The sequence below is a fragment of the Eutrigla gurnardus genome (genome assembly GCF_963514095.1).
Source record: "Eutrigla gurnardus genome assembly, chromosome: 10".
Classification (NCBI taxonomy): domain Eukaryota; kingdom Metazoa; phylum Chordata; class Actinopteri; order Perciformes; family Triglidae; genus Eutrigla; species Eutrigla gurnardus.
Genome location: NC_139924.1, coordinates 29,347,402 through 29,361,775, shown reverse-complemented (window position 1 = coordinate 29,361,775; position 14,374 = coordinate 29,347,402). Strand labels below are relative to the sequence as shown.

Sequence of the window (14,374 nt, the reverse complement as noted above, 5' to 3'; positions counted from 1 at the left end):
AATACACAATAATCCAGTATCACTTTAACTAAACACACAGTTCTGATGAAGGCTGCTCTCTGCAAAAGCAGACAAACATAATTAACAGGGAGAATGCACCAGTGGCGCCCCCTGCCTGTGGAAACACACATTACAGAATAATGCACATGAGCAGCTACAGTCTCTTGAAATCATCATTAATCCTTTTGTTGTTTCTGACCTGAAAATAAATCACCTTTTCTCCTTAAATACAAACAGGATTTCCCTGAAATATTTGGTCCTGTTGGTTAAATCTGACATTAAAGTTGTATTAAAGGTTGTTATAGAGTCTACGTATTGAATATCAAGTGTGATTTTTATTGTGCAGCCATCTCTGGTAAGTGTTGTTAAAGGTTGCCCTCACTTCCGTTGCGAGATCCAAAACAAACAGAGCCAGCTAGCCCCTCCCTCCCGTGTTTTGAAAATGATCATGGACGCGCATTTTCATGAACGTGCCACCCACCCCTTGTCTGTGATTGGTTGGAACACTGGTTATTGTGCTTTTGAGGTGTTGGTAGTACCATTTGTTTTTGTGTGCGATCTCGGAGCCTAGGCTGCCTAGAGAGACGCGTTTTTTGACAGCCTGCTTATGGGGCGGGCAGCTAGCTGATCGTGAGGTAAAAACAGATGAATGTGATCATTTATGTTTCGGCCCAGAATCGCTGATACAACCTTTAAATAGTCACCAAATTTAAATCTACTGATTCATGGACATTAACTAAAATGTCTGTTGCTCAGCACGTCTTTTAAACGTAGTATCGTTCATGGCTTTAGGGGACAAAACCAACGTTAGCTTTAGAAGACAAAACCAACGTTAGCTTTAGACGACAAAACCAACGTTAGCTTTAGACGACAAAACCAACGTTAGCTTTAGACGACAAAACCAACGTTAGCTTTAGAAGACAAAACCAACGTTAGCTTTAGACGACAAAACCAACGTTAACTTTAGACGACAAAACCAACGTTAGCTTTAGACGACAAAACCAACGTTAGCTTTAGACAACAAAACCAACGTTAGCTTTAGACAACAAAACCAACGTTAGCTTTAGAAGACAAAACCAACGTTAGCTTTAGACGACAAAACCAACGTTAACTTTAGACGACAAAACCAACGTTAGCTTTAGACAACAAAACCAACGTTAGCTTTAGACAACAAAACCAACGTTAGCTTTAGACGACAAAACCAACGTTAGCTTTAGACAACAAAACCAACGTTAGCTTTAGAAGACAAAACCAACGTTAGCTTTAGACCCTACAAAAGAGGAAGTAAATGTATTTTGATATAAAAATATAAAATAAAAATAATATTAATATTAAATTTAGTATATATTATTAAATGGCCAGGAATGTGATCTTGGCATATTTTTTAGACATTCACGTTGGTCAACCAGAGACTTTAAATTAAGTTTTTAAGAAGTGACACGAGGGAAAATATTGAAGCGGATAGAAGAAGTTGATTTTTTAATAGTTTTTAATAAAGGATCTGATTCTTCTAAGAGACGAACGATGATGTAGAAAGGTAGATATTCCTGTCAGGTGTGTGCGTGTGTGTGTGCGTGTGTGTGTGTTAACCACATGATAACAGACACACTCATCCTGACCGCTGACCCCTGGTGACCTCTGTTAATTAGAGGAAAGCCTGTAATGACACAAAGCTCAGCTCTCAGATAACCTCAGCAGCCATGTTGTCTTGGAACCAACAACATTCTGACTGTCCCCCGTAGGCGTCTCCTCTGTCCAATCAGCACGCAGGACAGGAAGGAGGACGCCCACTCATCACTGTGAGAAATGCAGGATTCATAATGACATATTTGTTTAATTGCTCAAAAACTTAAAACTAAAAAAGGTTCCCACAAAATGACCAAACACATAATCTACTGAGCTACGCAGATGACGTATGTGTATTTATGGTACGACCCACGGACAATGGTACGACCCACGGGATCAGGGGAGTATTGTGTGCTTCATGTCGGGTAACAGACATTCCTTTAAAAGTAAACACCTCAAACATGGTACGGCCCGTTCACCCAAACCCACTGAGTAAGATTATGTAGCCGACCGGCAGAACAAAGGCCCGGCATTGTTCTGCTGCTCGGAGAATTCATTCGGACGGTGACTCAGCGGTTTTCTTCAAGGTTGTCGCGTGTCACCTACACAGATACTCATATTTCCTAAAAGAACATCTTTGTATCATAAAGCTTAATGAGAAGTGAGTAAAAGTAGATTATTTGTTCTGTAAGACAACGTTATCGTCCATCTTACCCGTGGATTTATACGTTTACGGGTGTTTGCTGGCATCACAATGCTCAGCAGGTCTTAGTAGATGATGGTTTCCTGGTGTGAAGCTGATCCCACTGAAGAGAGATCAAAGTTCCCCGTGAACAAGTGGAGTTTGGAGGTAAATGTGATGCCACCTGCCTGACTCCACCTTCACTCCTCAAAGCTCTATAAAGAAGGTAGAATGGGTTTCCCCCCCTTTCTCTCTCTAAAAGTCGTATGCAGGACATCGCTGCCTCAGATCCGGTATCGCCTTCGTCTCCGGAGGGCTGAGCTTGCGGACACAGAGGAGTGCGGTCCTGCTGCCACCATGTACTCTGCAGGCGTGGAGATCCTCGGGATGATCCTGGCAGTGGCCGGCTGGCTGGGGGTGATGGTGGCATGCGGCCTGCCCATGTGGCGGGTGGCCGCCTACATTGGTCAGAACATCGTCATCTCCCAGGTGATCTGGGAAGGCTTGTGGATGAACTGCTCGGTGCAGAGCACGGGTCAGATGCACTGCAAGGTGCACGACTCCCTGCTGGGGCTGCCGGTGGACCTGCAGGCGGCTCGCGCCCTGGTCATCGTCTCCATGGTGATGTGCATCGCGGGGATCGGCCTGTCGGTGGCCGGCGCCAAGTGCACCAACTGCAGCCGTGACGTGAGCAGTAAACCGCGGCTGGTGGTGGCGGCCGGTGTCACCTTCGTGGTGGCCGGGCTGCTGCTGCTGGTGGCCGTGTCCTGGACGGCGCACGCCATCGTTCTGGGCTTCTACGACCCGCTGCTGGAGGACACGGGGAAGAGGGAGTTCGGCAACGCTCTGTACTTCGGCTGGGCTTCCTCCTGCCTCCTCATCCTCGGAGGAGCACTGCTCTGCTGCTCCTGCCCACCCACGGCGGCGGTGGCGGTGGGTGGCGGCGGCTCCGCGCCCCCCCGGGTGGACTACTCCGCCATCAACGTCATGTCCGTCAATGGATACCCCAGGAGAGACTACGTATGAGCCAGAGGAAGACTTCATGGACATCAACTATGTTTCTGTTAACCGGTGGGCATCTAAATCTGCTTTTCATGCTTTATTTCAAATATAACTTTAATTGTTGGAAACATTACATAAATAAATGACTTATGAATAACAAGACTTACAGGAATTCCCTAATTTTCAAGTGGCAGAGATGAAGTTTGTAACTTTCAGTCAGAGATTAATGGTGATGTTTGTTCAGCGGTCTGACCAATGAGAGGCGGACGCCAAAATCAGGGGTTTGATTTCAATGTAAATGGATGAGAGGAACAACGGGGGGCTTGTTTCATGCTCAGTCTATTGTAGCCTGAGTGAAACCGAGTCTCTGATTGAAGGGAGATGTTGGTGAGTCCATGCCGAGCCACAAAGACTGTATTGATCGACGGGTTACTTCACTGTCCAGGTGGGATTCACAGGAATAAACATACATCTCCGTTCTAAGAGTCATTTGAAAGCTTTAAAAAACAAAATGACTAAACTGCAGGTAAAATAATGCTTCTCCTGCTGCGTTCACCGTCACCAACAACCTCTCCTGTCTCCGAAAACACAAATAGTTTTATCTCATACTGTACAACATTTCTATGTTTTAATCTGCATGTTTATTTCACAGTTAACCCAACTGTTTGAAAACTACAACTCTAAGAAGATACACAAACATCCATCACCATTCAGGACTCTTGATTTCAACACAAAAGCAATAGGAATGGAGATAAACATGCCTTGCTCTCTGGCCTGTGTCGGTTTGACCAATGAGGTTAATGATCTAAAGCGTGCTGGAGCATGGAGGCAGGCAGCTCAGCTGTGCAGTCATGTGTTTCAGGGAGGTTACGGAGGGAAACGTCCACCAGAAGAGAGCAGCTTCACTATCACTTTCAAGCCTTCAAGGCCTCAAGCAAACAGAACATTCTGATAGACGACAGTCTCATGGCCGTCAAAGTCTAAACATTTTAAATCAACTGATTTCTGACAAAAGACAAGAAAGGAGGTATCCTTTGTGTCTGCTGGCTTAAGACAACAAGATTAGCATTTTGTGACTATTTCACGACTGCAGGTCTCGAAGCTCTTCGTCTTTTCAACACATTTGACATCGTCTCACTGGAAACGGTCACGTCTTTCCCTAGAAACTGCCGACTGATGAAGGTGCAGAGTCCTGGTGTGACGAAGGACCCTGTAAAACTAAAGACTGACGAAGGACCCTGTAAAACTAAAGACTGATGAAGGTGCAGAGTCCCGGTGTGACGAAGGACCCTGTAAAACTAAAGACTGACGAAGGACCCTGCAAAACTAAAGACTGATGAAGGTGCAGAGTCCCGGTGTGATGAAGGACCCTGTAAAACTAAAGACTGACGAAGGACCCTGTAAAACTAAAGACTGACGAAGGACCCTGCAAAACTAAAGACTGATGAAGGTGCAGAGTCCCGGTGTGATGAAGGACCCTGTAAAACTAAAGACTGACGAAGGACCCTGTAAAACTAAAGACTGATGAAGGACCCTGTAAAACTAAAGACTGATGAAGGTGCAGAGTCCCGGTGTGACGAAGGACCCTGTAAAACTAAAGCCTGATGAAGGTGCAGTCACGGTGAGACGAAGGAACCTGTAAAACTACCGACTGATGAAGGTGCAGTCACGGCGTGACGAAGGACCCTGTAAAACTAAAGACTGATGAAGGTGCAGTCACGGCGTGACGAAGGACCCTGTAAAACTAAAGACTGATGAAGGTGCAGAGTCCCGGTGTGATGAAGGACCCTGTAAAACTAAAGACTGATGAAGGACCCTGTAAAACTAAAGACTGATGAAGGTGCAGAGTCCCGGTGTGACGAAGGACCCTGTAAAACTAAAGACTGATGAAGGACCCTGTTAAACTAAAGACTGACGAAGGTGCAGAGTCCCGGTGTGATGAAGGACCCTGTAAAACTAGAGGAGGTTTGAGTGTTTATTTAGGAGGCTCGTTTGCAGTGGATCCCATGATGCACTACGACCTTCAGAGCAAGGACGCTGATAAGAGTCTTCACCATGGTGCACAGACTATTGTTTCAGCTCCCGTCTGTCAGTCTGTCTGTCTGTCATGTCAGAGGGTTTTGTCATGTTTGTGTTGTAGTTCGTCCATGTGGTCTCCATTAGTAACTTCCCATGGTAACCAAGGCAGCTGGGAAACGTTGTTTACAGCAGCCAACATCGTTACTCTTATGAAATTAAGTATTTGATGTGTGAAGATTTGGTTGGAGATAAATGACCTTATCATGGTCAGAGTTTCCCAACAGTCAGAGATAGCTGCTGAAGGCTCTGAATCACACTTAGAAACTGGACAGCTCTCCCACACATCAACTAAACATTTCTCCTCCCTCAGCTGGTAAACGCTGTCACACTCAATGGAAACAACCATCATCCCTATTTCTGTGGAAAGTCTGCCGACTTTCCACAGAAGTTGGGATGATGGTTGTAGCAAATTCCTTTAATTTTACTGATTAAAAATATTCCCAACACATAATCTGACATGGTTTCCTCCAGAAACGTGTCCCTTTACAACTAAACTACATAGTTAGACTAAACTACATAGTTAGGTTGAGACCACTAAATATATAGTTCGGTTGAGACTAAACTACATAGTTAGGTTGAGACTAACCTACATAGTTAGGTTGAGACTAAACTACATAGTTAGGTTGAGACCACTAACCTACATAGTTAGGTTGAGACCACTAAATATATAGTTTGGTTGAGACTAAACTACATAGTTAGGTTGAGACCACTAACCTACATAGTTAGGTTGAGACTAAACTATATAGTTCGGTTGAGACTAAACTACATAGTTAGGTTGAGACTAAACTATATAGTTCGGTTGAGACTAAACTACATAGTTAGGTTGAGACTAAACTATATAGTTAGGTTGAGACCACTAAATATATAGTTCGGTTGAGACTAACCTACATAGTGAGGTTGAGACTAAACTACATAGTTAGGTTGAGACTAAACTATATAGTTCGGTTGAGACTAAACTACATAGTTAGGTTGAGACTAAACTATATAGTTCGGTTGAGACTAAACTATATAGTTAGGTTGAGACCACTAAATATATAGTTCGGTTGAGACAAACCTACATAGTGAGGTTGAGACTAAACTACATAGTTAGGTTGAGACCACTAAATATATAGTTTGGTTGAGACTAAACTACATAGTTAGGTTGAGACTAACCTACATAGTTAGGTTGAGACTAAACTACATAGTTAGGTTGAGACTAAACTATATAGTTCGGTTGAGACTAAACTACATAGTTAGGTTGAGACTAAACTATATAGTTCGGTTGAGACTAAACTACATAGTTAGGTTGAGACTAAACTATATAGTTAGGTTGAGACTAAACTACATAGTTAGGTTGAGACTAAACTATATAGTTCGGTTGAGACTAAACTATATAGTTCGGTTGAGACTAAACTACATAGTGAGGTTGAGACTAAACTACATAGTTAGGTTGAGACTAAACTATATAGTTCGGTTGAGACTAAACTACATAGTTAGGTTGAGACTAAACTATATAGTTCGGTTGAGACTAAACTATATAGTTCGGTTGAGACTAAACTATATAGTTAGGTTGAGACCACTAAATATATAGTTCGGTTGAGACTAAACTACATAGTTAGGTTGAGACCACTAAATATATAGTTTGGTTGAGACTAAACTACATAGTTAGGTTGAGACTAACCTACATAGTTAGGTTGAGACTAAACTACATAGTTAGGTTGAGACTAAACTATATAGTTCGGTTGAGACTAAACTACATAGTTAGGTTGAGACTAAACTATATAGTTAGGTTGAGACTAAACTATATAGTTCGGTTGAGACTAAACTACATAGTTAGGTTGAGACTAACCTACATAGTTAGGTTGAGACTAAACTACATAGTTAGGTTGAGACTAAACTATATAGTTAGGTTGAGACTAAACTACATAGTTAGGTTGAGACTAAACTATATAGTTAGGTTGAGACTAAACTATATAGTTCGGTTGAGACTAAACTACATAGTTAGGTTGAGACTAAACTACATAGTTAGGTTGAGACTAAACTATATAGTTCGGTTGAGACTAAACTACATAGTTAGGTTGAGACTAACCTACATAGTTAGGTTGAGACTAAACTATATAGTTCGGTTGAGACTAACCTACATAGTTAGGTTGAGACCACTAAACTACATAGTGAGGTTGAGACTAAACTACATAGTTAGGTTGAGACCACTAAATATATAGTTTGGTTGAGACTAAACTACATAGTTAGGTTGAGACTAACCTACATAGTTAGGTTGAGACTAAACTACATAGTTCGGTTGAGACTAAACTACATAGTTAGGTTGAGACTAAACTACATAGTTAGGTTGAGACCACTAAACTACATAGTTAGGTTGAGACTAAACTACATAGTTAGGTTGAGACTAAACTACATAGTTAGGTTGAGACTAAACTACATAGTTAGGTTGAGACTAAACTATATAGTTCGGTTGAGACTAAACTACATAGTTAGGTTGAGACTAAACTACATAGTTAGGTTGAGACTAAACTACATAGTTAGGTTGAGACCACTAAACTATATAGTTCGGTTGAGACTAAACTACATAGTTAGGTTGAGACTCAACTACATAGTTAGGTGGCTAGGCTTAACTATGTAATACAACAAATAAAGTAACAAATACTAGTCACCATACTTCAGTAGAATTTTCAGGTATCTGTACTTTACTTGAGTATATAGTTTTCCTCTCTACGTGTTAAAACAAATATCTGTACTTTCTACTCCTTACATTTTCAAAACAGACTCATCACTTCAGTTTTAACATATTTGAGAGGGATTATTGATTATTTGATTTCTTATTAATATGACATTATATTCAGTTAGTCTTGTAAACAAACCAGCCAGTAGAAATGTCCTTCAAAGGGATACTATTCTTTCACTACATTTCAGAGCCTGCACTTTTTCACTTTTACGTGAGTAAAGAATCAGTCGTACTTTTATTTTTGGACACATGTATTTGTACTTCTACTGAAGTATTAATGTCTGTACTTTTGACAGCTCAGCTGATAAACTGTAAACTGATGCAATGTTTCGTCCGAATGTTGACGATGAGAGACCGGCAGTTGATGTTGTTTCCCACTTTCAATCATTCATCCAGCGTTCTTGACTGCGTCGGTTATCCTTTAACTACTCCAGACCTGAGATACAGACCTCCTGTTTACTCTCCCCTCACCCAAACGGGGAGAGCTACCGGGGAAGGCCCGTTCAATCATTAAGCCGAGGCCGTTCACATGCCAAGGCTGGTCTCTGAGCAATCAAAGAGGTGGGACAGAAGACCATTTGAACTCCGAGTGACTCCACCTCCCACTGCCTATATGAGGAGCCGGCCCCCCAGAGGAGGCTCAGTCAGATAGAGAAGCCCGTTAGACTGCAGACATGCCTTCAGTGGGACTGGAGATCCTCGGAGTGGCGCTGGCGGTCCTGGGATGGATCTCAGCCATTGTGTCCTGCGCCTTGCCCATGTGGAGGGTGTCGGCCTTCATCGGGGTGAACATTGTCACGGCGCAGACCACCTGGGAGGGCATCTGGATGAACTGCGTGGTCCAGAGCACGGGTCAGATGCAGTGTAAGATCCACGACTCCATGCTGGCTCTCACCGCTGACCTCCAGGCCGCCCGCGCCCTCACCATCATATCCATCGTGGTGGGCATCGTGGGAGTCCTGGTGGCCATAATGGGGGCGAAATGCACCAACTGTGTGGACGAGGAGTCGGCCAAGGCTCGGGTGATGATCGCCGCCGGGGTGTCCTTCATCCTGGCTGCTGTGACCCAGCTGATCCCGGTTTCCTGGTCTGCCCACACCATCGTCATGGAGTTCTACAACCCAATCATCCCGGAGGCCCAGAAGAGGGAGATAGGCGGGGCTCTGTACCTGGGCTGGGCCGCGGCCGCATTCCTGCTCCTCGGAGGGGGCATCCTCTGCTCCAGTTGCCCCCGGCAACCTGACAAAAGGTACGGGCCTCCATCAAAGATGGTGTACTCCCAAACCAGGTCGCTGGCCCCGAGTGGGTTTGATAGGAGAGACTACGTCTGAACAGGAAAAGTGGAAAAGAGCTCTGAGAGAGAGCCGGAGAGGACGGCCATTTTGAATGACTCAAACACAGCTGGAGAAAACGCCACGTATGACCTCAGCGCGACCCTCAGGATGGAGCCTGGGTGGACTCTCTCCAGCTTTGTGTAAATGTGATGCTTTGAAGCACTGATGCTAACCATTAGCAGCATGGTGTGTTTTACACGTTAGAGTTGAATCTGTTTTTTTTCACTGGAATGACTTTTATGAAGAAGGAAGTGTGACGTCGCATAAACCAGAAGGTTCAGTTTGTTAATCAGTTCATCTGAAATGTGTTGATGTCTCTCATGTTATGTTTTTTAATTAAAAGCTTGTTTTTTTTAAACTTGAGGTGTCTTTATTATTTAAACTTTCAACAAAGAGTTCTCGGGGTCGTCATCATCATCGTCATCGACGAGGCTGAAACATTTGGCGCTTTGCAGGAAATCCTTCAGAACAGACACAAAACAATACGTTTATATTTAGATATGTTTTAATGCCTTGAATCTTAGCTGGTTATGGAGGTCTAAAAACCTAAACATGAAACATGTTGGCTCTGATTCCAATCCACCGGTCCACCTGTCCTCCGGTCCACCTGTCCCCCTGTCCACCTGTCCTCCGGTCCACCTGTCCTCCGGTCCACCTGTCCCCCGGTCCACCTGTCCAACTGTCCACCGGTCCACCTGTCCTCCGGTCCACCTGTCCAACTGTCCACCGGTCCACCTGTCCTCCGGTCCACCTGTCCAACTGTCCACCGGTCCACCTGTCCTCCAGTCCACCTGTCCAACTGTCCACCGGTCCACCTGTCCTCCGGTCCACCTGTCCAACTGTCCACCGGTCCACCTGTCCTCCGGTCCACATGTCCCCCTGTCCACCTGCCCTCCGGTCCACCTGTCCTCCAGTCCACCGGTCCACCGGTCCACCTGTCCTCCGGTCCACCGGTCCTCCGGTCCACCTGTCCACCGGTCCACCTGTCCTCCAGTCCACATGTCCACCTGTCCCCCTGTCCACCTGTCCTCCAGTCCACATGTCCACCTGTCCTCCGGTCCACCTGTCCAACTTTCCACCGGTCCACCTGTCCTCCGGTCCACATGTCCCCCTGTCCACCTGTCCCGACTCCCACAGGTCTGTTGACTCGGCGATAACGCCGTCAGCCTCCTCACTCGACTATCTGACCTCCTTCACCAACAACGGAGCTGCTTCATGTCAGAGGGGGAGGCCGGGGGAGGGACTGTCAACACTGGGGGGGCGAGGGCCTTTCCAGGGAGACGGTCCCGGCCCCCCGAAGAACTACAAGCATTCTGCAGACGATCATGAAGGCCCATCAGCTGTTGTCAGGTGAAAACCTTGTAACTCCATCCATAAAGTTTAATGGTCCAAACAGCAGATTTTTCCAGTTCTTCCCAGGAGACATCCGCCTCATTTGAACCGGGAAGTCTGAGTTCCCGGTCTGAAACTCAGTCAAACCCAGAGCTTTCTACACTTTCTACTGGTCTTCCTGTTTTCAGCAGCTTTCCTTCACCAACTTCTCACAGAACTTCATCTCGATTTATTGTCATTTAGTTGGTTTTGGTTCTGGATGCCTCTCTCCGTCTCCCTGCTGCAGTACCGCTCTCCACCTGAACTTGTGCTGATGCACCGGTGGGGGCGCTGTTTTACAAAAAAGGTATCATTACAACACTGTTTAATGTGAAATCTGGTTTATGAAGTTAACTATAAAAGAAATCACAGTAACTAAGTATAGAGACAGCAGATTACTGCACATGTGTATATTTAATATTATATATTTATGTTAATTCATAGGAACACTACTTTTTTAATTTGAAATCTATATCAGTGACACATTCCTCCGTACCAGCTGAGATGGACGGCATGGCGCCAGATGTTTTAGACTGTTTGGCATCCTGATGTTCCGGAGACGTTTGGGGGGAAACGTGGACGGTTTTAGTGATGAAATGAGGTCAGACATTCTTCATCCATTATGAAGAAAAACAAAAAGGAGCAGCTTCAAACTGTCGAGAGAATAATGAGTTTCTAAAACTGGAGCTTTTAACACATTCGTGTCTGAAAAGGTCTGATTCCATTGAGAATGATGAAGATTCATCTCATATTGAGGCTCAGTCCGACGAGGAGCTTGGCCTATAATAGCAGCGTGGAGCCGTCTCAGCTGTAAAAGGCGTCTTTGTGTCCGGGCCCATTGTGAGGCCGGCCATGTAAGCCGATAGCAGAGCGTGTCCAGGTCCTTCCTCCCCTCCCGGTGATGTCAGCTCCTCCAGCGACTCCTCCCCTCCACCTGATCCGCCTTATAAAGGATACTGGTGAAGCCCGGGCAGCAGATCATCACACGCTCACAGATGTGAGGCCTGACATTAACTTCATTCCCAGTCGACTCTTCCTCTTTGCTTCCTGTGATCTCCTGTATTCAGCAGCAGACGACGGCGTGTCAGCATGTCTATAGGGCTGGAGTTGATAGGCATCACCCTGGGCATTCTGGGATGGATTATTGCCATCGTGGCATGCGCCCTCCCCATGTGGAGGGTGACGGCCTTCATCGGCAGCAACATCGTGACGGCTCAGATCATCTGGGAGGGTCTGTGGATGACCTGCGTGGTCCAGAGCACGGGTCAGATGCAGTGTAAGGTCTATGACTCCATGCTGGCGCTCTCCCAAGACCTCCAGGCGGCCCGCGCCCTCACCGTCATCTCCATCCTGCTGGCCATCCTGGCGGTGCTCATCGCCATCGCCGGGGCCAAGTGCACCAACTGCATTGACGACGAGGCGTCCAAGGCCAAGGTGATGATCATCTCCGGGGTCTTCTTCATCGTCTCCGGGGTCATGCAGCTCATTCCCGTCTCGTGGTCGGCCAACACCATCATCAGGGACTTCTACAACCCGATACTCACCGACGCTCAGCGCCGGGAGCTGGGGGCCGCGCTCTACATCGGCTGGGCGGCAGCCGCCCTCATGATCCTCGGCGGCGGACTGCTCTGCTGCTCGTGTCCGCCACGCGAGACCAGATACAACCCTTCACGGATGGCGTACTCTGCCCCCAGGTCCGCGGGGGGGCCGGGGTTAGAGAGGAAGGACTACGTATGAACGGAGGTCAGAGAGGAAAAGACTCCACCAAACTGAGGACAAAGAAACCAGCAGCCTGCGTCGCCAAGGAGGCGATTAAATGTTAAGTATTGAAAAAGACTGAAGACGAAAGGACATCGGAGCAGAAAGCTCCTTAAAATCATACGATTCTAAAGAAACGGCGAAGAAAAGGACATTTTTAGTGTCAACACATTCAATGATACCATCAGTTTACTATCATATACTTTCTATACAGTCCTGACTCCTTAATGTTTACCACTGAATGTGTTTTTCATGTGTCTAAGAAGCCGATGTGTTGAAGTGTGAGCAGGTTATTAAATGTTGAATACACTGTCGTAAGAGAATCATTCATCTGGACGGACGGTCATCCATAACAATGATCTAAGTGTGTAATAATCAACTGCATTCATGTATCCAACAACTGTTTGTTTTCTAAATAAACATGACTTTTTTAAGATATTGCACGTCTCGTGGTTTCAAACATCATCTGTTGGTTTGTGTATTGTTGCCACATATTCACTCCCACACTCAGGAAACGAGGGCGGGGGACTCGGTAAGTGACATTGGATCCGGTGGGCCGCGTTACCGGCAGGTTAACCACAACGCTGTCAGCGGTTAGCAGCGGGATCGGTTAGCGGCGGAGGTGAGAAGAGGGAGCTCCACACAGGTTTCATGCCTCATTCCTTCTCTGAGCCTTCAGGCTGGATCTCTCCCCGATGCGCTGGCCAGGTATTCACGCGTGGGCGGGTCGGACTCTCCACATGAGATCTAGATTCCCTCCCCCCCTTTGTGATCTTCCCGTGATGAAGCAGGCGGTTGAAAAGACAGAGTTTAACACAACAACACACCCGACAACGGCCTGAAAGATTCATGAACATCTTATGGTAAATATGGCAGAGTCCCGTATCACGTTCCTTCCTCCTATCAGTGTCTCACAGCTGGACATCTGCTCACCGGACTACCAGCAGCTCCCATCAGACAGGGTTACATGGGAGGGGGTTTGAGTGTTTTCAGGACCTGGTTCAATGGTCAGGCAAATCAATGAGTAACACAGACTGGTTTCCTGCTTTTTTAAAATTATTATTATGTTATTTCATTTATTAAATTTGACTTTTTTAACCATTTATTTATTTTAAACTTTATTTTATTATTGGCTTGTTTTCATGTTTTTATTTCCCTCTCCAATGCTTTTAATGGTTTATGTAAAGCACTTTGAATTGCCCTGTTGTTGAAAGTTGCTATACACATAAAATTGCCTTGCCAGCGTGACAGGAGGAAACATCTCCTACATTTGGGTGAAAAAGTTGATTTTTAAAAGTTGTGGTTTTGGAAGATGTGCATCATGACTAATGCAAAAACAAACTAATGGCTGACATCCCATAATAACCAAGCATCATATGGTAAAAGCGTGGCGGTGTCGTCCCTTTGACTCGTCTCAGACCATCAGCCATCTTTGTTCAATGTTTTTCTTTTTACAAGTTTCATACAAATATAACACATATCAATAAATATAACACATATCAATAAATATAACACACACAGACACACACACACACAAATACAGCACACACACACACACATAAATATAGCGCACACACACACACACACACACACACACACACACAGGCCTGGTATGATGAGGCTGAATAACCTAAACTGCGGCTGTGGAAGAAGAACAAGAAGAAGACATTCTTTCTGTCTGGCTCGGGCCAAACTCTGGTCACATGACCGATACTGGGGAATGTGAAGGGCAGGGAGGTTACCTGGCACCTGAAGTCAGGAGAGAGAGCCCCCCCCCCCCTGAACACAACACTCACTGTGTCCACTCAGTGGAACAGAAACTCACTGAGGCAACAGCAACTTATCTCAATCCAGATCTGAACA

At 45.5% G+C, this 14,374-nt stretch overlaps 3 protein-coding genes and 1 pseudogene across 5 annotated transcripts in view; 3 read left to right on the top strand and 1 right to left on the bottom strand.

The window, feature by feature from the left end:
- Positions 1-14,374, bottom strand: part of LOC311020364 (claudin-4-like) — a 34,996-nt gene that overhangs the window by 17,852 nt on the left and 2,770 nt on the right. The window lies entirely within an intron of this gene.
- Positions 1,511-3,625, top strand: LOC311019892 (claudin-9). Its single transcript, XM_084019539.1, has one exon. The coding sequence runs from the start codon at positions 2,480-2,482 to the stop codon at positions 3,272-3,274; it is 795 nt and encodes a 264-aa protein (XP_083875665.1). The 5' UTR covers positions 1,511-2,479; the 3' UTR covers positions 3,275-3,625.
- LOC311019893 (claudin-3 pseudogene) lies at positions 8,185-9,529 on the top strand (annotated as a pseudogene). The gene has a single exon. The product of its transcript is annotated as a claudin-3 pseudogene (transcript).
- LOC311019894 (claudin-3-like) lies at positions 11,742-12,945 on the top strand. Its single transcript, XM_084019540.1, has one exon. It carries the CDS (start codon positions 11,843-11,845, stop codon positions 12,488-12,490), a length of 648 nt encoding a protein of 215 aa, XP_083875666.1. The 5' UTR covers positions 11,742-11,842; the 3' UTR covers positions 12,491-12,945.